At 45.3% G+C, this 23817-nt stretch overlaps 1 protein-coding gene, 1 long non-coding RNA gene and 1 pseudogene across 3 annotated transcripts in view; 1 reads left to right on the forward strand and 2 right to left on the reverse strand.

Annotated features, from left to right (window-relative positions):
• Positions 1–23817, reverse strand: part of CFAP221 (cilia and flagella associated protein 221) — a 112417-nt gene that overhangs the window by 41594 nt on the left and 47006 nt on the right. For both annotated transcript variants that reach the window (XM_030327572.1, XM_030327573.1), the window contains exons 8-12: positions 11654–11813; positions 7026–7146; positions 6830–6941; positions 6031–6139; positions 2876–2963 (exon numbers count right to left, since the gene is read on the reverse strand). In XM_030327572.1, the coding sequence (XP_030183432.1) occupies positions 2876–2963; positions 6031–6139; positions 6830–6941; positions 7026–7146; positions 11654–11813 (590 nt within the window). The remainder of the gene's footprint in view (positions 1–2875; positions 2964–6030; positions 6140–6829; positions 6942–7025; positions 7147–11653; positions 11814–23817) is intronic.
• LOC115522013 lies at positions 3956–18417 on the forward strand. The gene is made up of 3 exons (XR_003971227.1): positions 3956–3974; positions 4272–4273; positions 18343–18417. It is a non-coding gene; the product is annotated as an uncharacterized LOC115522013 (long non-coding RNA).
• On the reverse strand, positions 17413–17506 carry LOC115522573 (annotated as a pseudogene).

The following is a 23817-nucleotide window of genomic DNA, read 5'->3' on the forward strand; positions in this document are numbered from 1 at the left end:
ACCAACCTCCTAGACACCTCATCTTCCTCTAATGGTCTAGGCCCTGACTCCTCGCCCCTGCTCATCTCAACTTTTCAAGAAACCATCTACTCGCTTCCATACATTCTTTGGGCAATTGAAATTTGGCTTTTTACCTCCGCATGTCTCCCAGGATTGCCATCGCTAAGGCAAACAAAGGCCTCTGAATGGCCAAATGCCATGGGTTCTTCTCAGGCCCTGCCATCCTGGATCTCTCCCCCATCGGTGTTCTCAGCGTTGTCCGTTTCTCCTGACCTCCCTGACCACTTCCCTTCTGTCTTCTCCATCGTCCGCTGCTCTTCCCTCAAATCAGGAGCTTCTCTAGATGTCCAGTCTTGAGTTACCAGCTTCTCGCACCATTCACTTTCCCCAGGTCACCGGGCTCCTCCGTGGTCTAGTGGCTCCCTCTCTGCTGAGGCAGACTTGTTCCTTCAGCCGCCACCTGGATGCCCTCCAGTCCCCCCAACAACATGCCCCAAACTGAACTTTTCATCTTCCCCCTTCTTTGGTGTTTGGGATCTCATTTAAAATCGCCAGCAAGCATCGAGCTGGACACCTAGGAATCATCCTATCTTCTCCTTTTCTTTACCCTTTAATTACTGCAGTTGGTACATTTTTAAATCATCCCTTCATGTTTCTCTGCCCCTTCTGGACTGTGCCCTTCTTGAGGGCAGGTAAAGTGGCTTATTCTCCAGCAGAATCTTACAGACAGTGAGTATTCACTAAGCACACTTGCCACGCGAACGCACAGTTGGGTTGGCCCGTCCACCAAATGCTGGCAATTCCAGCCCTAACGGTCACATTGACCTGGTCGTGCCATGTCTGTATCACCTTCATCTCTAAAACAGTTAGAGGGGTGCCTGGGTGGCTCAGTTGGTTAAGCGTCTGACTTTGACTCAGGTCATGGTCTCGTGGTTTGTGAGTTCGAGCCCCGCGTCGGGTTCTGTGCTGACAGCTCAGAGCCTGGAGCCTGCTTCTGATTCTGTGTCGCCTCCTCTCTCTCTGCCCCTCCCATGCTCATGCTCTGTCTCTCTCTGTCTCTCAATAATAAATGTTTAAAAAAATACAAAAAATAAAAGTTAGAAAATATCATCAAAAAAATAAATAAGGGGCACCTGGGTGGCTGAGTTAGTTAAATGCTGGACTTCGGCTCAGGTTATGATCTCACCATTCATGGCTTTGAGGCCCACATCAGGCTCTGTGCTGACAGCTCAGAGCCTAGAGCCTGCTTCAGATTCTATGTCTCCCTCTCTCTCTCTCTGCCCCTCCCCTGCTCACGCTCTGTCTCTCTCTCTCTCTCTCTCTCAAAAATAAATAAACATAAAAAAAAATTCTTTAAGAAAACATCACCCACTGTAGGGTGGACAGAAAACTTGGTATTTTGTTTTGAAAATCACATATGGAGAAACTGATCTACTCATCAACCTAAATTTAAATGCCAATCTAATATGTGCCTTCCCTCAATGCTAAGATTTACTAATGCAATGATTTTACATTCTTTTGTCTATCTCATGAAAAATAAAGAAAAGTAAGATAAATTTATTCAGATACTTGACTTAGACTCTAATCAAGAAGAAAACGGAGGAAGAAAAATGTATTCTATACGAGAAAAATATTCCTATCTGACAACATACCTATTTTTCCGCAGTCCCTCCTACCCAATGCTGCCACTGTGTGCGTCTCTGACTGTGGGAAGCACACACTCCCGGGCTTAAATATATGTGTTATGGCTGAATTATGTCCCCAAAAGTCATATGTTGCAATCTCAACCCCTAGTCACATCAGAATATGGATGTATTGGGAGATACAGTCTTTGAAGATGTAATCAAGTTAAAATGAGGTCATGGCGTGGGCCCTACTCCAGTGTGACTGGTGTCATTTAGAAGAGGAAATCTGGACACAGAAACTATGAAGTCACAGGGAAAAGACGATCATCTACAAGCCAAGAAGAGGGATCATTCCTTCATGTCCCTTACAAGGAGCCAACCTTGCCAACACCTTGATCTTGGGCTTTCAGAACGGCCAGAAAATACATTTCCGTTGATCACACCACCCACTCTGTGGTACTTGGCTATGGCAGCCCCGGCAGGCCAACAGGACATGTGGTGATTCTGCAAGTCTTACCACCAAAGTCCGAGCCCCCGAGACAGGAGGTGCAAGTGAAGCCCTATCTCATCTGGCCCGTGTGTGTCCTGTGCTTTGGCCACTACAGGCCTGTCCCCAGTGTCCCCTGCACCTGTCCTCAGGGAACAACATCTCTCATGCCATGACAAGCCCAGGGGTGTGATCCAGCCCCGCCATTCCCGTCTCCACCCCCCGCTCCCTGAATCCACAGGTGCCGCCTTGGCGACCCAACCGTGGCTCCCTCCCCTCAACCGGTTTCCTGCTCTATGCTTAGCCCCCTTGAGCATCTCTGACTTGGACCTTTTGTCTGGCTCTGACATGGCTCCTGGCCACTGTCTTTGTGTCCCTCTTACTTTCATGCCCTGCAGAATACAGGACAGATGCACCTAATGTCCAGAATTCCAACCTGAATTTGAGGCGTTTCCCTCCCTCTGAATTGAATGCCTCTGTCCTCTCTATTGCTTTTCAAAATCATACCGTGTCTTCCAGGAAGCTTTTCAATTAAATGAGTTCTCTCATCTCTCTGGCTTCGAAATCCCCACTAAACTAAATACTTAGTAGAGGTCTCTTGTGACACTTACGGCCGGCCTTGATTTATGGTTAACAATGAACTTGTCATCAGCTTCCTCCCCCCAAATTTAAGTTTTCTTTCTCCTGATGTGGCATCTTGCATATAGCTGGAATTCGACCTATCGAGTGCAATCAGCGACATCAAACTAACAGTGATTCTGACCTTGTATTTGGCGTTTTCTTTTTGCCGCTCTTCAATAAGGTCTTTTTTAAATTTTAAAGACACATGATCTTTACCAAGGTGCACCTGCCTGGGGAGAAAAAAAACAACAACAAAAAAAACCAGCTTCCAGAACCGATCAGAATACCATGGTCGGCTTGGGGATGGAATGTCTTAGCTATACTCTACAACGGAAGAGGAGTGCTGAGACATTGGAGCAGGGCCATGGGGGGGCAGACACCGTGGAGACTAGAGCAACACAGCTGAGATGAAGAATGCGTTCTACAAAATGAAGCTTCTCTTCCAGCAACACATGCTGGATCTTTATAAATAAATGAAACAAAAATCCGGACGCTCAACATCTCTAGTCATGAGGGAAATGGAAATCAGGACCAGAGTGACTCGTGTACTGGTACGCCACACCCACGAAGATGTCAGTGACGATGATGATGGCAGCAACAAAGCAGGCACTGCCAAGGATGTGGGCCAACTGGAACCTTTGTTACACCGCTGACAGGAACGTTCAGTGGGGCAGCCACTGCGGAAAACAGTGTGGCGGTGGCACAAAAAGTTGAACATCGAGTTCCCACGCGACCAAGCAATTCCACTCCTAGGCACGTACCCAAGAGGACTGAAAAGATGCGCTCACACAAAAACTTGTGTGTGAATGTTCACAGCAGCATTATTCATGATGGCCAAAAAATGAAGACCACCCAATGCCCATCAACTGAGAAACAGATAAACAAAACACCGCATGGCCATACAATGGAATAGTATGCAGCCATAAAAAGCAACAAAGCCCCAACAGATGCTATGATGTAGATGAACCTTTAAACCGTGTTCAATGAAAGAAGCCAGTTACAAAAGGCCGTATGGGTGTGTATGATTCCATTTATTTTTTTTCAATGTTTCTTTATTTTTGACAGGGAGAGAGTGTGAGCTGGGGAGGGGCAGAGAAAGAGAGAGAAAGACAGGGAGACACAGAATCTGGGCTCTGACCTGTCAGCACAGAGCCCATCACAGGGCTCGAACTCATGAACCATGAGATCACGACCTGAGCCAAAGGTGGGTGCTTAAACAACTGAGCCACCCAGGCGCCCCTGTATGATTCCATTTAAATGAAATGTCCAGGGGTGCCTGGGTGGCTCAGTCGGTTAAGCGTCCGACTTTGGCTCAGGTCACGATCTTGTGGTCCGTGAGTTCGAGCCCCATGTCGGGCTCTGTGCTGACAGCTCGGAGCCTGGAGCCTGTTTCAGATTCTGTGTCTCCCTCTCCCCGACCCTCCCCCATTCACGCTTTGTCTCTCTCTGTCTCAAAAATAAATAAACGTTAAAAAAATTTTTTTAAGTAAAAAATAAATGAAATGTCTGGAATATGCGAATCTACAGAGATATAATAGTGGTCACCAAGTGCTGGGGGAGGGGAGAGAGGACTGGGGAGCGACTGCCTAATGGGTATGGGGTTTCTTTCTGGAGTGATGCAAATATTCTGGAGTTGAGTAATGGTGATGGCTGCACAGCCCCGTGAATACACGAAAAACTTCTGCATTGTACCCTTGAAAATGGCTAAGATGGTGAACTTTGCGTTTGGTGAATTTTACCACAGTTTAGAAAACTCTTATATGGAGTGTATTGACTGTGGAGGCTGGCACATATTCAAAAATAAATAGCAGCTACGATGAGAAGGAGAGTGAAGAGACCTAGAAGCTAAATACATATTGTATGACCTTTGGATGCTGGATTCTTCCTCTCCAAAAACAAACAAAAAAGCCAGATAGAAAGGACATTATTGAGACAACCAGGTAAATCTGCATATAGGCTGGAGATGATAATATTATGGTATCAATGTCAGCGTTCTTGGAAGTGATTATGGTAATGTTGGAGAATGTCCTTGTTCTTAGGAACTACATGCTCAAGTCCCTAAGAGTGAAGCCTCATGACATCTGCAACTTACTTTCCAATGGTTCAAAGAAAGACGCGTGTGAAGCGTGTGTATGTGGAGAGGGAGGAGTAGATATGGCGTAATGTCAGCAACCGGTGACATGTCAAGTGTCAAGTGTGAAGAACCCATGTCAAGTGTCTATGGGTGTTACTGGCAGGTTTAAAAAGCTTTCAACAAAAACAGCCAGGGGAAAACATGAAGTGAAGAACACAGCATACAAAACTGAATTTAGGATGTGACTTCAGGTATGCTGCAAAGAAGCACAGAAGGAAGGAAATACACCAGGGCTAATGGTGGTCATTAGCACATTATAGAGATTTTTTTTTTCCCTTCTCTACACTTAAAAAATATGTATTTTTCAGGTTTTCGACAATGACAACATGATCATTTCGTATAATAGGGAAAGAGTATTTTAAAAAATGATCTGAAGGTACTTGGCGTTCTTCCCATTTAATGGAGGCCAGCCCGTGGATACAGACTGCCACGGAAGCAGAGGTGCTTCCGTGAGAAACTAAGGGTGGTCCTCTGTGCAAGCAGGGGGGCCGCAGGGGGCATCTGTGAGGGCCCTGGGGCTCAGCGCACCTTCCTTCTGTCCAGGAAGTGTGGAGGTGGGGCGTGGACGAGGCGGCCTCTCAAAGACTCTAACAGTGTCTTTTTTTGCTCAATTCAAGAGTTCCTAAAGTTTACGTTAGTGGAGTCTGTGCACACGGATGCATCTGGTATGAACTCGTAACAAATTGTGGAAAGGGCTCTATTTTGACTGCAGGAGCACAAGACAGAAGTCTCACGGCTGAGTTTCAGACCCCCCCTCCCCAGGGCCTCTCCTAACCCCTAGCCCGCACTGCTGGGCTCCCCGCAAGGCCCCTGGGGCACACTGCCCAGGGCACAGGAGGCTAATGCTGGGGCAAGAGTTGGGGCACCTGCGGAGAGAGAGATGGGACGCTGGCAGCAGTGGCCAGAGGGAGCAGGGTCCTGGTTCTGCCACTGTCTGGTCACACTGAGGAAAGAACGTGTTTGCTCGCAATAATTTAGTCCTAATGGAAACGTCGGAGGGCCAGTGGAGGAGAGGGAATAATCAAACTTCTAAAAGGGCACAAAAAGCTGTTATATTTCATCGTGTCTCATGTATAAAAAGCCATTACTAAAAAAAAAAAAAAAAAAGCCATTACTAAAAACACTGTATTTTCATTTGATATAAATAATTGCTCAATATTTACCACTTAAGGTGATTTTCCATCTCTTCATAAGTGTCCTGTCTGACTTTCTGTTCAAACAGTGCTTCCTTCATCTGTCTTGTTTTTGAAATCTCATTGCCTTGGTCCAAAACTGAGGGCAGAAGCAAACGATGATTATACCAGAGTCAAATCAGAATCATCTGCTAAGACAAAAACACATTTCTTTCTTTTTTTTTTTTTAAATTATTTTTTAATGTTTATTTATTTTTGAGACAGAGAGAGACAGAGCATGAACGGGGGAGGGTCAGAGAGAGAGGGAGACACAGAATCGGAAGCAGGCTCCAGGCTCTGAGCTGTCAGCACAGAGCCCGACGTGGGGCTCGAACTCACAGACCGTGAGATCATGACCTGAGCCGAAGTCGGATGCTTAACCGACTGAGCCACCCAGGCGCCCCCAAAAACACATTTCTAATGGCAAAACACAACAGCAATCTCAGCTTCGTTGCTGCTGTTCATTAACAGTAAATGTGGCAAGCAGTGGGGCGCCTGGGGGGCTCAGTCGGTTGAGCGTCCGACTTCGGCTCAGGTCAGGATCTCGAGGTTCATGAGTTCGAGCCCCGCGTCGGGCTCTGGGCTGACGGCTCGGAGCCTGGAGCCTGCCTCGGATTCTGTGTCTCCCTCTCTCTCTGCCCCTCCCCCACTCTCACTTTGTCTCACTCTGTCTCTCAAAAATAAATAAATGTAAAAATAAAATTAAAAAAAAATTTTTTTTAAAAATGCGACAAGCAATAATTCTTTCCTGTTCCGCCCGGGGCTGATTTATAATGAATCGACCAGTTACCTTCTCTTAATTCTTTAATCTTCAATTTCCCTGGTTCTTGGTTTAAAACAGTTGCCACAGCAAACGGATTTGATAAGTCCACTGGAAATCTCAAGTCGTGATATTCAATTTCCTGAGACCAAATCAGGAGGGAAAAGTCACTTATTTTGCTTCTCTATCATTCCTTCCAGCGTGTTGAGTGTAATGCGCATGTTACCTTAATCTTTGGGGGCTTTATTTTTGGTGGCAGGCGGTGAAAATTTATGTGTGTCATTGCCTTTTCTGGAGGAACATCCACTCTCTTAGAAAGAGCATTTAATCTTTCAAATTCTTCTAATCTATAGTTTAAAACAGGTATTAAATTAGTATATGATCCAACAATGCAAGGTTCCTATTTTTTTTTTTATTTTTTTTTTAACGTTTATTTATTTTTGAGACAGAGAGAGACAGAGCATGAACGGGGGAGGGTCAGAGAGAGAGAGGGAGACACAGAATCTGAAACAGGCTCCAGGCACTGAGCAGTCAGCACAGAGCCCGACGCGGGCCTCGAACTCACAGACCGTGAGATCGTGACCTGAGCCGAAGTCGGACGCTTAACCGACTGAGCCACCCAGGCACCCCAAGTTTCCTATTTTTTAAAGGATTTTTTTAGGTAATCACTACACCCAATGTGGGGGCTCGGATTTACAACCCCGAGATCAGGAGTCACATGCTCTACTGACTGAGTCAGCCAGGTGCCCCACAAGCTTTCTATTTTTAATGTTCCTTCTGGTAATACCATGGCTTTTGGTCAATTAATGACTATATCTGCACTGAAAATAAATTTATGTGCTAAAACAGTGGTCTACTAGGACGCCTGGCTGGCTCAGTCGGTAGGGCACGGAACTCTTGATCTCAGGGTCGGGAGTTCAAGCCCCACGTTGGGCGTGAAGCCTACTGAAAGAAAGGAAGAAAGAAAGAAAGAAAGAAAGAAAGAAAGAAAGAAAGAAAGCTTTATATTAAAAAAAAAGTAAAACAGTGGTCTACTAAAATAAATGCAATGTCAGTATACCAGCGTACAATCATATGTATCAAAATAGTCTACCAATGGGTGCTTTTCTTTACCTTCTTGAAGAATATAACAAGAGGACAATGTGACACACTGAAAAATGCTCTCACAGTCTAGTGTGATTCATTTCTAGGCTGTTGGTTTTCAACAGCTAAATCTACTACATTAAAAAAAAATCTTATACTGATTTATCTTCCTAGTAAAAGAATGATTATAGCCACTGTTTACAGTAAGTTTTTTTTTTTTTTAGAGAGATAGAGTGCACGTGTGCACACACACACACGCATGTGTATGTGAGGGGGAGGGGCAGAGGGTGGGAGAGAGAAGAGAATCTCAAGCAAGCTCCACACTCCGCTTGGAGCCCAACGTGGGGCTTGATCCCAGGACCCTGGGATCATGACCTGAGCCAAAATCAAGAGTCAGATTCTCAATCAACTGAGTCACCTAGGCACTGCCAGGAAGATCTTTTAAAAAGCAACTCGGACTAATATTTGAGATCTTTTCTGCAACTGAAAACTGTCTTGGACACATGTAGGTATAGGCAGCGCTATTACCGTGCCTACAGAAGCTACCGGACTTATTTATTACGAGATGTAGTAGAACTGCGTCACGTTCAATACTGTGAGGCATTTCTTCAAGCTACAATATGTGAACACTTGTTTTGCAAAATGACTTATGTCCATGATATTACAGAAAAAGGAATACCCTAACGTTTGCTCATTCTTAATTTTTTTTAATGTTTATTTTTTTGAAAGAGAGAGATGGAGCACGAGCGGGGGGGGGGGGGGGGGCAGAGAGCGAGGGAGACACAGAATCCGAAGCAGGCTCCAGGCTCTGAGCTGTCAGCACAGAGCCCGACGCGGGGCTCGAACCCACGAGCTGTGAGATCATGACCTGAACTGAAGTCAGACGCTTAACGGACTGAGCCACCCAGGCGCCCCTAACGTTTATTCATTCTGACAATCACAATACACATGCTGAACCCCTACCCCCACTGCATAACATGGGACACACCAGCAATCTCAAACTTAACACTGCCTACATAAGAGTATCTTGAAAGGTCGATAGCCTGAGAGAACATGCCCTTTGGCAAGACACACACTGACTGAGGGCTGCGACGTGCAGGGCAGAGGCAGCGGGTCAGGGGGCGAGCTGTGGCCCAGTGTCCACATCTCATCAGAGCGTCGACACCACCTCTGCTATAAACATTGGGAAACATTTTTGTTTCCACATCTTTGAAGGCGTGGAAAAACAGTCTCCTCACTCAATCTAACGGCTGACGATGGAAACGAAGGGGTCGAAGAAAATGGTAAATTTTAACAAGGAGTTACTCGGGGAACTTGAGGAATTCCATCATACACTATATTCTGCAATGACAAAAACCAAACAAGACCCAGCAACCTATGAATCTTTCAGAGAGCACTGAGGCCAGGATAATTTTCTTCCTTCATGGTGGAATTTATATGTTCTAGTACTATCTACAGTCTGGGGAGATACGTAGGTCTTGAGGCATAGTCCTTGAAAACATCAAGTGTGTACTAAATGAGACATTAAATTCCAGCTGGGTGACCAAAACATAGTAGTTTAAAAACAGGGTATGTCTGCATTTGCATGGTGCTTCTACTGTACAACGCCCTCGTACATTTAAGAACATGTCTTGGGGGGGCTCAGTCCGTTAAGCGTCCGACTTCGGCTCAGGTCATGATCTCATGGTCCGTGAGTTCGAGCTCCGCGTCGGGCTCTGTGCTGACAGCTCAGAGCCTGGAGCCTGTTTCCGATTCTGTGTCTCCCTCTCTCTCTGACCCTCCCCCTGTTCATGCTCTGTCTCTCTCTGTCTCAAAAATAAATAAACGTTAAAAAAAAAATTCAATAAAAAAAAAAAAAAAAAAGAACATGTCTTGGGAAGCAACAATCCATTCAAGCGAGGTCTTTAAGAAAGCCATTTGTACATCACAGCATACGACATGAGACGGCAAATAGCATTTTGTGTGGCCAGTTACCTAATATCAGAAAAATTACTATGGTCTTTCCCTCATATCCAATGCTACTCGTTCATTGCCAGGATGATTTTATTTCTACCGTGGTTACTTGCGGGATTCGGGTTCAGCAGGCCACATTAACATCCTACAGTTGATTTAGTCTGCTTTGAATTTTTAGGAAGAGTCATGACATAAATATATAATCATGGAGTTCATTCATATTTTGATATGGGGGTGTTACTCTACTTTCAATATGCTTAATGATGTCAACGTGGGATGTGTATCTCTATGTGAAAAGGAAACTCCAGATATTTCTTTATCCTTTTCAAAACATCTGTAAGGATTTTCCTTATGCTGTGACAAGTTTTCCTTTAGCTTTTATACAAATCACGCATATTAGGAAAAATGTGTAACTTTAACCAGATATATTGGGATATAAAAATACACGCTCACAGTCAAATAGAAATAGAAGTTCAGAAAAAATTTGTTACAAAGTAAAACTGAATCTCATTTCACACCTTTACTCTGTGAATCCTGATGAGTTTAAAAAAAAAAAAAACAACCTCCCATGTGGCACATTTTCATTTTTGCCTTATGTTGAAGTCACTTGTTATACCTGACTTCTTTTAGCTCCTCTGCTGTGAGTGTCTTCAGAGTGTAGACTGTGTCCCATAGGGCTTTGCAATGGACACTGCGCACAGCAGGCATTCAACTAATTATAACATCATATTGAGGCACCTGGGTGGCTCAGTCGGCGTCCAACTTTGGCTCAGGTCATGATTTCACAGTTCATGAGTTCAAGCCCCACGTCGGGCTCTGTGCTGACAGCTTAGAGCTGGAGCCTGCTTTGGATTCTGTGTCTCCCTTTCTCTCTGTCGCTCCTCTTCCCTGTGACCCTCCCCCACTTGTGTTCTTTTTCTGTCTCAAAAATAAATAAACATTAAGAAAAATGATGTCATGTTGAAAATTTGAAAATAGTTATGCTGTTCCTGTCTTATGATTTACATTTAAAATAGAGTGTAGGGGGGCACCTGGGTGGCTCAGTCAGTTAAACATCTGACTTTGGCTCAGGTCACGAGCTCGCAGCGTGGGAGTTCAAGCCCTGCATCGGGCTCTGCACTGATAGCTCAGAGCCTAGTTGGGATTCTCTCTCAATCCCTCCCTCTCTGTCCCTCCCCCACTCTCTCTCTCTCTCTCAATAAATAAATAAACTTAAAAAAATAAAAAATAAAATAGAGTGTAATACATACATACGATCATGTATGTAATGTGTAATGTACATACATGAAATACATGCATAAGGTCAAAACTCAACCAGCCCAGCAGTAGTAATCAGTAAAAGCAAGTATCCCTCACACCATCTCTTCTTGGTCATCTCTTCCCCTCTCAGTAGGAACAACTACCGCTACAAGCCTAGAGCTATTCTGTGCATTATTATTTTTTTTTAATTTTTTTTTTAACGTTTATTTATTTTTGAGACAGAGAGAGACAGAGCATGAACGGGGGAGGGTCAGAGAGAGAGGGAGACACAGAATCGGAAACAGGCTCCAGGCTCTCAGCTGTCAGCACAGAGCCCGACGCGGGTCTCGAACTCACAGACCGCGAGATTGTGACCTGAGCCGAAGTCGGACACTTAACCGACTGAGCCACCCAGGCGCCCCATATTTTATAAAGAGTATTTTATGAAAGCTCATCATCTTACGTACGGTTGTAATGGCATTCTGCTACAAGAAAGAAAGAATGGGAAGAAATGGCGACTTAGGAATTACTTTAAACAAATTTTAGGAAGAAACAAAAGACATTCCAAAGCAGCCATACGGTAAAGCCACGTTGGGACAGCATGTTCCGGTGAAGACACATTCGTATGGTTGAGAGTTGAACTGTGAGATCCATAGCTGCATTTTTATTTGTGCAATCCCATAGTGAAATGGTGTGAACTTCACGGTCACATTCATCTTCCCGTTAGCCGGGATTAGTCCTGAGGGGAAAGAAAAGAGACGATTCTTTCTTGTCTTGCGAAGTCCAGTCAAAGAGGCTGATACACACACAAACATGTTCTTCCCATGGTAAGTACAAGTATTTCCATGCTCTTTTCATTAAATCCATGTGAATCGACTTCTACATGTTTACGCTGATCTTATTTACCAACTGCTATGTTAATCCTTCATAATAATTGACTGTCACTTATATAAATGGATATATGTCCATCAGCATTAGTGAGTCAGACGTGAACTCCCAGAACTATCATCTTTAAGCCAATTACCACTCGCCGATGTTAATGCTGTAAGCAACAAAGAATAGCTAGGAACACGCATAAAAGTTTCTGTCCGGGTAATTCAGTTTCCTGCATTTTGGTGTAATTGGATTCTCTCCTTCCAAATCTTTGGGACGGACTACTGCTCTCTCTGAAGTCAAATATCCCAGCTTACCTTATTTTTCTTTTCTATCTCTGATGCCAAAAGGGCTTAGTAAGTGCTCAATAACAGGGAAAGGGAAAGAAAAGGGAGAAAGAAAAGGAGGGAGAGAGGGAGGAAGGATCAATGTAGTAGATACAAGAAGGGTTAATGCTCTCTCTGATTTCCACTGAAGGCTCTTTGGTTTGCCTTCTAGATGAGTCCTTATGCCCTCATGTGTCTGGTCTTTGCACTACCCCTGCAGAGGTCTTATACTTTCCCTCCGAATTGCTTGGCATACCCTCCTTCTCATCTACGCCGTCCTCTCAATCTTGTCCCGCTGTCTTCCTTGTTCTCTATGCACAACCACATGGACCTTTTATGTGCCTATCCAAGAATTCACTAAGCATTTACTGTGTTCCAGGCAACGTTTTAGGCACCTGAGAAACAGCAATAAACAAAACAAAGTCCCAGATCTCACAGACTTTACATTCTAGCTGGGGACTGAAAGCAAACAAACAAATAGATGAATATAAAAAAAAAAAAGTCATGTTACGAATACCAGCAAGAAAAGTAAAGCAACGTATGGGGGAAGCAAGTGAAATGAAATGCTCCATTTGAGACATAATGAACAGGAGGCTTCTCTAGTGAGGAGATGTTGCAGCTGAGACCTGAAGGAAGGTCATACACATTGGGCTCCTGCTGCCTCAGGGCCTTGGCACGTGCTATTCCCTTTCTCTAGATCTTCTTTTAGTTTTTGTTTTTGTTTTTGTGGGTTTTTTTTAGAGACAGCAAGTAGGAGAAGGGGGAAGAGGGAGAGAGAACCTTAAGCAGACTCCACGCTCAGCACAGAGCCCGACATGGGGCTCGATCCCACAATCCTGGGATCATGACCCGAGCCAAAATCGAGAGTTGGATGCTCAACCGACTGAGCCACCCAGGTGCCCCCTCTTTAAGTTTTTTAATCCTACTCTCTGAAATGACCTCTTTTTGCCATCTGCCTTCTCCTAGACTCAAACATAGTTTTACAAAAGTAGGAACCTGCTCATTACTGTGTTCCCAGCTCAATAAATACTAGTTGAGTGAGTGAATGAACTAAGTTTCATTCACTCACTCAACCTCTGTATCACGTGAAACTCCTCCTGACTCCTCATCCCTAGGAGCCTTCACTCCCTTAAACTTGTATCAGCCCAAGGGCCACCTGAACTGTTGCCTGCTCAAGTTTACAGCTCTCCCCCTGGACTGCACACCCCTAAGGCTGGCAGCAGGCCCCAAAGCTCATTTACCATCCCAGACCCTTAGCTCAGTGCTTCAGAAATAGGTATGGGTCAACTTCCTGAGAGCAGAAGGCTAAACCTTTAAATGACATCCACTAGTGACCCAAGAACTCCCTGCAGGGCAGAGTGAATCAGCAGAAGAGCTCGGTTCTATAGGCCAACCTAGGATCAGCTGAATACAAACCCATGTGCTACAGGTCCATACCTTGACCACCCACCCGGTCAGAAAATAAAACATCATCTGACCCGCAGTTCACTGGGGGGCTTTAGACTGCTTCTGCTCCGGCTCATTAACTTAAAATAATAAGAACAAGCTCTGGAGCAAGGATTAATGTTTGCCTTGACCCGGCTGATTTATTTTTAAGTGCTCCCGGCCCACACCTAATACATAAAACACACTGGAGGCGTAACCTGGGCAACCAGAGTGGACAATGCCTTTTCCATTAACGGGGACACCAGTTAGCACAGCTCCGTTAACGGAACTTGGTTGCGGCTGATTGTCAAATGTTAACAGCTCTTAAAGGTGTGCCTAGCAGTCCTGGCTTACTGCTTGGCAAAAACTAATGGTGGGAGGAAGGAGAGCAAGTTTCATGTTTTAACAGTAAGAACCCCCCCGTCCCCAATTACTACTTTATTTTAAAAAGCCCAAACCAAGATTTTATGGGTTCCGTCCACTCTGGGGGCAATTTCAGATCACTGCCCTTAGATCAGCAGGGATACTGTTAAATTGCAGGGCAGTGAGGGTGTAGGGCAGAGAGAGAGAGGAGGTAAAAACTGAGAAATGAACTAAAGGCTAAGAAAATCCTAGTCTATCAGTAAAATGGCTATAACGAAGAAAACATAGCAACACTAAAAAATACTATAATGATTCATGAAGTGACCAGAAAATACCACTGGATCTTTGCCTTGATTTTTGTTTTTTTATATATTTTTGAGAGAGATAGAGAGTGCTAGCAGGGGACGGGCAGAGAGAGAGGGGGACAGAGGATCCAAAGCAGGCTCTATGCTGACAGCAGCAAGCTTGAAGCGGGACGCAAACTCGCAAACTCTGACCTGAGCCGAAGTCAGATGCTCAACTGAGCCACCCAGGCGCCCTGACCTTGATTATAATTATGTAAAGTATGCATAAACATGGCCAGCCACCCACAGGAGATTTGTTAAGGTGGTTAGGCCAGGATGGGGATCATTTTTTATTTTTATTTATTTATTATTTTTGGGGGTGGGATCATTTTTTAAACATTTCTTCTTTCACGTCCATATAGTGTCATTACAATATTGTTATCTTTTTTAAGTAACTTTTTATTTCAAATTCTCAGAAAGCACAGATCATCCTCCCTAAATTATCACAAAGCCCTCATGCTTGAAGTATTAGTAAGTATTGGTTTTAATCTTCCAGGATTTAGGGTTTTACGAGCTGTGCGATGTGGGGTAAATTTCTTTATCTGCCTAAGCTCCGGGCAGGGATTTAATAGCGGATAGTTTAAAAACTGTCCACGAACAAGCCGTTGACAAATTCAGTGTTTTGGATTCACTGGATCACAGAGGGAGGGCTTCGAGACTCACCACCATGAACCACATGCCATCCACAGGGACACTCACAGATCACTGCCACTGCCCAGGGTGTGTGGACAACAGAGACCCTGGCTCACTGGGCCCCATACGAGCTCTGTGACTTGGCTTGTTATGTTACCCGAGGCTCAATTTTCTCAGCTGTAGGATGGGACAAGGTTTAAAGGAGAAAACAGTGTATAAAGTCTGGGATAATGCTTACTTAGGAGGGAGTGTGTGTCCTATAAATGTGTCCTTCCCAACATTTGTGCCAAATATAATGAGTAATGCCTTATTCTGTATTATATTATCGTTAAAATGTCGGGAGGAGGGGGCCCCCGGCTGGCTCAGTTGGTGGAGTGTGCGACTCTTGATGTCGGGGTTGTGAGTTCCAGCCCCACGATGGGCATGGAGACTATTTTTGTTGTTGTTAAAGTTCAAAAAAAAAAACAAAAAAACAAGATGTCAAGAAAAACTTACACAGTTGATTGTGGAACAACATGAGGGGGAAGAGCACTCACCCCCTGTGAAGTTGAACCCCTACATACAACTTTTTTTTTTAAGTTTATTTATTTATTTTGAGAGAGAGAGACAGAGACAGCGCGAGTGGGGGAGGGGCAGAGAGAGGGAGACAGAGGATCCCAAGCAGACTCTGTACCTTCAGCGCAGAGCCCAATGAGGGGCTCAAATCCACAAAACCGTGAGATCATGACTCCAGCCAAAGCCAAGGGTCAGACGCTTAACCGACTGAGCCGCCCAGGCGCCCCTCCTGCATATAATTTTTAACACCCCCAAAACATAATGACTCATAGCCTACTGTTGGCCAGAAGCCTTACCAATAACATAAACAATTAACACATATGTATAAGTTCTATGTGTTTCATTTTATCTATTTTTTAATTAATTAATTTTTAAATTTTTAAATTTACATCCAAGTTAGTGAGCATATAGTGCAACAACGGTTTCAGGAGTAGATTCCTTAATGCCCTTTCCCCATTTAGCCCATCCCCTCCTCCCAAGTTCTATGTATTTTATACTGTATTCTTACCATAAAGCAAGTTAGAGAAAAGAAAATGTTATGGAGAAAATCATAAGGAAGAGAAAATATATTTACAGTTGTGCTGTACTTACTGAAAAAAAAATCTGCGTTGAAGTGGACCCAGACAGTTAAAATCGGTGTTGTTTAAGGGACAACTGTACCTGTACCTAAAAAAGGAAGAGGCAACAGCCTCACGGTGCCAAGCCACTGGGATGGGTTTCCGAAAGCACCGGGTCTTTCTTTTTGCTTTCTTTTTCTTTTTGCTGCCAAACTCAGGCTATTCTACAGGTCATGAGACAAGGACTGGGCTGCCCCGGGAAGGTCTACTTAAAAAATTTTTTTTTGCATTTATTTTATTTTTGAGAGGCAGAGAGAGTCAGAGCACAAGTGGGGGAGGGGCAGAGAGAGAAGGAGACACAGAATCCGAAGCAGGCTCCAGGCTCCGAGCTGTCAGCACAGAGCCAGACGCGGGGCTCGAACCCACACACCGTGAGATCATGACCTGAGGCGAAGTCAGATGCTCAACCGACTGAGCCACCCAGGTGCCCCTGGGAAGGTCTACTTTAAATTTTAGGCCTGTGGACTTTCTGTAAAGGGGTGAAATATGGGCCCTGAGGCTTTCAGTTATCAGTTCATTTCTAAGCTTCCTGGGAAGAGCCAACGCTTGCTCAGCCGCAGCAGGTGCGGGACGGATGCTAACAGCCAATTACCCCCGATCTTCCTTTAATCTTTCATTCTCTTCTCCCTCCAGCAAGCCTTTGTGACGGAAACTAGAAATAATCAGTAAAGTGAGAGTTTGGGGGGGATCTTCCTTTTCCTCCCTGTCTACCAAGTACCCAAAATGCAGGCCATGGGAGCAGGATCAGAACAGCTTGGGGACCCTACCTGTGCTGATGGGAAGCTGAGGGGCAGTCTGAGCAGGAGGATGCTGGGGAGAGGCAAGCCAGGCCACCAATTCATTTTCTGTCAAGCCTGTAACCTGCTCGCAGGGAGCACTGAGTGTAGCACCCACATGTTACATGGCCACCGTCCTGGGCGCTGTCCAGCACGCAAAGACAGCTCCGGGGAGGCCAGAGAGACTGTATGGGAATGCTTATAGCTGAACTCAAGAGCTGCACGAAGCATCACGCACAGCACCTGCACTCCCCATCGCTCACGGCGACACAGGGAGCCACCCCCTGAGCACGCCCCCAGTTCACCGACGCCTCAGCAAAGCCCAACTGTGCCACCACCCACCCTTCGCCATTTTCACAGCCAGTACCCATCCAGGCCAACCTGGCTTCCTTCCTTCCTTCCTTTTTTTTTTTTTTTTTTTTTTTTTTAAATATGGAATGCTTCACGAATTTGCATGCCATCCTTGTGCAGGGGCCATGCTGATCTTCCCTGTGTGGTTCCCAGAGGCGAGCCCTGGGCTTCCTTCCTGAGGACAACCTGCTCCCTACTTGTGCTACTCCAACCCACTCTCCCCTCAGGAGCGTCATGAGGCCCCACCTCCTGCTGAGAGCCCTCCACTGGACTCCCTCCCAGCTCAGAACCAAACCCTCAGCTCCCCGGGGCCTCTCCAACCTGGTCTCCCCTTGGGCACATCCTCCAGACATGCTGGGCTTCCAACCTTATAGCGATGGTGGCTCCTGTGCTTAAAGCCCCCTTCCCCAGTTCCTGACCACCGACGGAAGCAGCACCTGGTCACATCCCCTTATTTTGTTTTTCTTCACAACCACTTCCACCCCCTGGACAATGTCCTCCTTGTGTGCCTGTGTCTCTCCCCTGAACTGGGACATCAGAGAGGGAAGCAGGACTGTCTTGTTCCCTGGGGCAGTCCAGGGCCTATCAGTACCTGATGCACAACAAGTACTGAGTGCTTAGGTCTGGAACAAATGCAAATGGGGGGCCACAGGGCAGGAAGCAAACCCAGCAGCAGGAGGAACCGAGCCCAGCAGCATTTCTGGTACAAGACGGTGAAGCGAAGCTATTCTAACTAGAACACCCTGCTGGAAAACTCACCAAAACTCCAAGAAGCAAATGCATAAAATGGAAGAGAAGGAAAGTCTTCCATTAAACAATCCCAAAGCCTGAAAAGCAGCACGCTTACCAAATACAGTAACACCCCCAAAACTTATTCTGTGAGCGTTCCACAAGAGGAGCAAACATTTCTAATAAATTTCAACTTGACAAACGAGCCATGTCTTGCAACGCGAGTAGTGTGTGATGCCGAATGTCACGTGATCACAACTGAGCCCATGGTTCTAGAAATTCGCTTTGACATACGAGTGCTTTGGAAGACAAGCATGTTTCCGGAATGAACTATGCTAGCAAACCAAGGTTTTACTAGTGCAAAGTAAGGCATGGGAGTGTGCCGGGAGCTGGGAGGGCAACAAATTTCCCTGAGGATAAGGGGAATGGCCCTGAAAAAAAAAAAAAAAAACACTCACTAGTCTTTGATTAAAGAGATAAAACGTGGTATGTGGCTGGGCCCTGGAGAAGCAGGGATCAGGACAGAAGAGATGTGACCTCAGCATCCTAGAATAGCAGGGGAGGCAGCTGAAGAAGTAACTACATTGCCCTGACATTTCTATGGCCTTAGACCTGGGACCGGGAGGCTGGAGGTGACATGACGGGGACAGAGCAGAGCAAGTGACCACAGAATGACAGCACACAGCACAGAGGACACACCCTGCCCTTGTGAGCCTGAGGCAGTGATGGGAGATGTCTTCCCAGGATGCCTGAGCCCACGGACTGTGGGCCAGACCCTGGTTCCAATCCCAGCTCTACCCTTGGGCAACTCACCTAAACACTCCATGCCTCGGATTCCTCATCTGCAAAGCGGACATAATAATAGCATCCAGTCATAAGTGTCATTGGGAGTATTAAATGAGTGGTGTTGAGGTGCTGGGGTGGCTCAGTTGGTTAAGCCTCTGACTCTTGATTTCAGCTCAGGTCATGATCTACCTCAAGGTCATGAGATCAAGCCCCACATCCAGCTCCATGCTGACAGCACAGAGCCTGCTTAGGATTCTCTCTCTCTCCCTCTCACTGTCCCTTCCTCCACTTGTGCGTGCACTTGCGTGCATTCTCTCTCTCTCAAAATAAGTATTTGTTAAAAATGAGCAGCACTGATGTCTGGCACGTGGTAAGCACCGTATAAGCATCAGCTGCAATTGTAATTATTATCACCACCATCATTTCTTTCCCCATGTTATCCTTCTGCTGGCAGCAGGCCCTACTCAACGCTGAGTAAAATGCTGAGTGGAACCAACATTTTGTGTTATGCACAAAAAACCGAAAATTCAAAAATTAATCCACTTTGGAGGAGGAAGGGAACATAAGCAAAAGCCGTGAAGAACACACATGCAGGGAAGGGAGAAACACAGGGAGAGCCGTGGCAGGGAGGAAGGAGGAATCCGTACAGAATTAAATTATTTTCAAGAAGATAACAGATAGCAGGGGCAAAGGGGAGCCAACCCATACACATAATTTATATGCCTGAGGGAAAGAACAAAGCAAATAGAAGATTAACGTATCCAGTTTTAATAGTTGAAAATTTTCTGAAAACAGGGGCGTCTGGGCGGCTCAGTCACTTAAGAATCCGACTTTGGCTCAGGTCATGATCTCACAGTTCATGGGTTTGAGCCCCATGTTGGGTTCTGTGCTGACAGCTTGAAGCCTGGAGCCTGCTTCGGATTGTGTGTCTCCCTCTCTCTCTGTCTCTCCCCTGCTCGTGCTGTCTCTCTTTCTCAAAAATGAATAAAAATTAAAAAAAAAAAAAGAAAAGAAAAAAAAAGAAAAATGTCCTAAAATAATGAAAGTTCTTTCTCTCCAGACCAAAAGGACATGTGATGTTCAAGGAAAACAAATGATACGGAGCAACACCAATACATATCTTGGCAAATTACTTAACCTCAAGGTTGAAACAAAAACAAAAAGAAAAAGAATTCTAAGGGCATCCAGAATTCACCTTGGGTGGGTAAAGATTCCGACCAGCCTCTGAATTCTTAGCAAGTTCAAAGCAAAGGGCAATCGAGCAACGTCTACAAAGTTCTGAGGTGACCAAAGCTGTACGCCAAGACTTTTAGACCCAGTCAAGTTGTCCTTCAAGATGACAGGCTGCAGGGACGTTGTCAAACACGCAGGCACTCTCGGTATGTTGCCTCCAGGAAACTTTGGTTAACAAGCCGCTGGATTACACAGTCCAGACAAGCCAGGAGAAAGGACGGACGTGAAGAACTTAGAGTGGAGAAAACATGGAACAAGAATGGAGGGGACACCCTGGTTCCATTTAAATAGAAACTAAGCAACTGTGGCATTTATGGTCACAAGGCAGAATGCAAAGGCTGTAAACCCAGATAAGGTAAGATAATATCACAGAACAGGAAGCCATAAGGAGCGGGGGTAGGGGGTGGGGGGAGACAGTTATGGATGCTACTTCCCCTTTCTGCACCACCAAGACTCTAGCTGAACTTGAAGCATGCAGCTGAAGGAAGCAGTGGCTCTGACCTCTTAATCCCTTTTCTTTTTTTTTTTTTAATTATTTTAATGTTCCTTTATTATTTTGAGAGAGAGAGACAGAGTGTGAGACACGGAGGGGCAGAGAGAGGGAGACACAGAATCCCAAGATGGCTCCAGGCTCTGAGCTGTCAGCACAGAGCCCGACGCGGGGCTCAAACCCACGAACTGTGAGATCATGACCTGAGCCAAAGTCGCATGCTTAACCGACTGAGCCACCCAGGTGACCTTTCATAATCTCGTTTCTTAATTTTTAGCAGTAAATTTTAGGAATATCACGTTTTTAAAGTTTTTATTTATTTAATTTGAAAGAGAGAGGGAGAGAGCACATGAGTGGGGGAGGGAAAGAGAGAAGGAGCAGAGAATCCCAAGCAGGCTCCACACTGTCAGTGCAGAGTCTGATGCAGGGCTCGATCCCAGGAGCCATGAGATTATGACCTGAGTCAAAATCAAGAGTCAGATGCTTAACTGACTGAACCACCCAGTCAGGGTATAAGGTACCCTTAGGAGTATCACTTATATCAAGGAAGTTCATTAATTCCTTTGGCTTCACCTGTTGTTGTGTTTTTTTTTAATCAATATCAAGTAATGAAATATATTTTCATAACAAACATATTTCATTTTTATAAAGCCATTTCTTAAAGAAATACTTACGTTTGCTCATCCCGCTATCTCCCACACTTATTTACACCCAGAGCTTTTCTTGTTTCCCTCTGTCGTTGCTGTTGCCTGGTTTTGGGCAAGTCGCCTTTCCCATACCAGCCCCTTGGGACCCCCAGAAGGGCCTGTTCTGTAAGCAAAGCTGGCGTTCCCTTCCAGTCTCCCGGAAGACAGGCTTTTCCAGCAGGATAAAGGGTTGGGTCATGCTATCCTTGGCCTCTCCCTGGACCTCCCTGGGGCTGGCACTTCTGCACGGGCAGTAGGGGTACAGAGTTTGGTCAAAGCACAGGAGTTGGTCTCTGGGCGAAGTCCACTGAATGCTGTTGGTCAACTGAGCTCAAACCAGCCCAGACTGACATGCCACCAAATGATCATCTTGAGCAAGAGATACCTAAGGACCCTGAAGGCAAGGAGAATACACAAGGCCTGGTTGAGAGCTATTATTGATCTCCCTAACTTTTTTCTCACAAAAGAGAACGTTCCTAAACTCTTAGTCTTGTGATACAATTCTATTTGGCTTTCTCTCCTATTTCAAGGATCCTATATCGTTACTCTTCCAGCTTAAGGGAGTGGTTGAGAGCTCGGGGTCTGGAGTCAGACAGACCTTGCTGCCTTGGGCGAGACATCTGGCCTCCCCGAGTCTGGGTGTGGTTGCTGTAAAAAGGTGATGCTAAGAGTTCTCATCAGGTTGTAGAATGCAATGTAGTAGAGCATCCAGTGTGCTTAGGACAGCGCCTGTCACGTGCTTAACAATTAGCAAATGGAAGCGATTATTAACATTATGCCAGCTACTCTATGTACAACCACTGTCACCCATCAAGGAGATACCAACCGCCAGGTAAAATGTAGCATTGCTACAACGTGACAGAACGGCCTCAGGGCTGTGCATAAAGAATTGCTACCTGCCTGTCCAGCTTTTCCTGCTTCCATTAGTTACTGCTATAAATTAGTTACATATATCCTTAAATAAGGGGCTTTGGGAACTCATTTGCATTTGATATATTACCTGTCCGCAGTTGTTCTCACTTCCTCACCCTTAAGTCTGGTGCTCTAGAAAGTCATAGAAACGTTTGATCTCTTGACTTTACTTCCCATAAGTGTTCTATTCTGACCTGGCATATGGGCCCTGGCTTTTCTCCAGTTTGCTGACCTGAAAGGTAATCAGAAGCATTTGGCTGGTGTATCTCACTCATTTCTATCATTTGCCAAAGATATATCTGTGTGTCTCCATTTCGCTATGTAGCCATATAATAAGCATTATTTTCTGGGATGAGGCTATTCATGATGGACCTAACTACCAATAAGAAACATTTTATGGGAGCCTCCTTTGTGTGCTGAAGATCCAAAGGTCTTACCATCCTCCTGACAATCCTGATCTGTCCCCTACTCAGTCTGTACTGGGATTGGGGGTCTTCTGTCTCACCCACCAACAGGTGTGTAGTGAGGTGGGGAGAAGCAGGGGCAACCTTCCCTATTCATACTCTTGTCTGGAAGGAAGGGGTTTGCTCATGGATTCTCACCTGCCGGTGAGGCTTGTTACATGATAAAATACCTCAGCCAGTGGGGAAGGAGCCTTTGGAGAAAAAAGACGCAAAAAAAATGAGTTAACCCTCACTTCCTGTTGAAACTTAAATGGGTAAATGCTGGGGTATGGCCAGCACCATGGCAGGTGCTGCAGGAGTATGAATGAATCCAACGGAGATCACATGATTGGACTAGGGGTCAAGTCCCTCTGGCCCACCCAGAGTAAGAGGTGCATGGAGGTGCCTTGGGCTTTAATACGTAGGGTGCACTCTTTATGGCATCCTAGTGCTCATCCAGGGGTAAGGAAAATTATTCTTTGCCAAGATGTGCTCCGGGCTGGGTTGCTTATAATCAAAAAGTAGTCTGGGTCCAAAGCGAGGCCAGAGGTTCTGGGATTACTCCCAAATCAGTATCACATTGTCATAAATTTGCATTTCATAATAAAATGCAAAATATAAAATTATTTCCAAATGGCTGCTCTATGCCTCATCACTGGGGAAAAAAGAGAACAAAAGTATTAAAACTTTCTATAAGAACTCTGGGCAATAGTCCTCAGGAACTCTTGCTTAACTAGCCATTGTATGCTACAATTTACTATTTATATGAATTGCATGCATTCGTCTGAGGGTATGGGACACCAAGTGAATGCCCAGGATCTCCAAGTGTTCAAAAGTGAACAAATTCAACAATATTTTTTGTGTGTGGCACTTGGCTGCTCTCCAACACTAATAAAATGTATTGCTGCCTCTTCCAAAATTATCAACGGAGTGAGCGTTCTTGATGCTTTAATTGTATATGATTTCTTGTCAGCACTGTAAAGAAGGTCACAAAATCCTTCACTCCTTTCCCCCAGTCTCAGGAAGATCTTGGCACAGTCAACAGATCCAGCTTCTGATAGCTATAGCACACACATGCATCTTAAGGATGCCCAGTGGGCAAATGGCCAGTTGAGTTAAAGTCAGGGGCACTATGTCAGATTTGTATCTTGTAAATGGAATTAGCTTTATTCAATTTTTTTTTCATTTGGCAAGCCTGAGC

Source organism: Lynx canadensis, chromosome C1 (assembly GCF_007474595.2).
Source record: "Lynx canadensis isolate LIC74 chromosome C1, mLynCan4.pri.v2, whole genome shotgun sequence".
NCBI classification, from domain to species: domain Eukaryota; kingdom Metazoa; phylum Chordata; class Mammalia; order Carnivora; family Felidae; genus Lynx; species Lynx canadensis.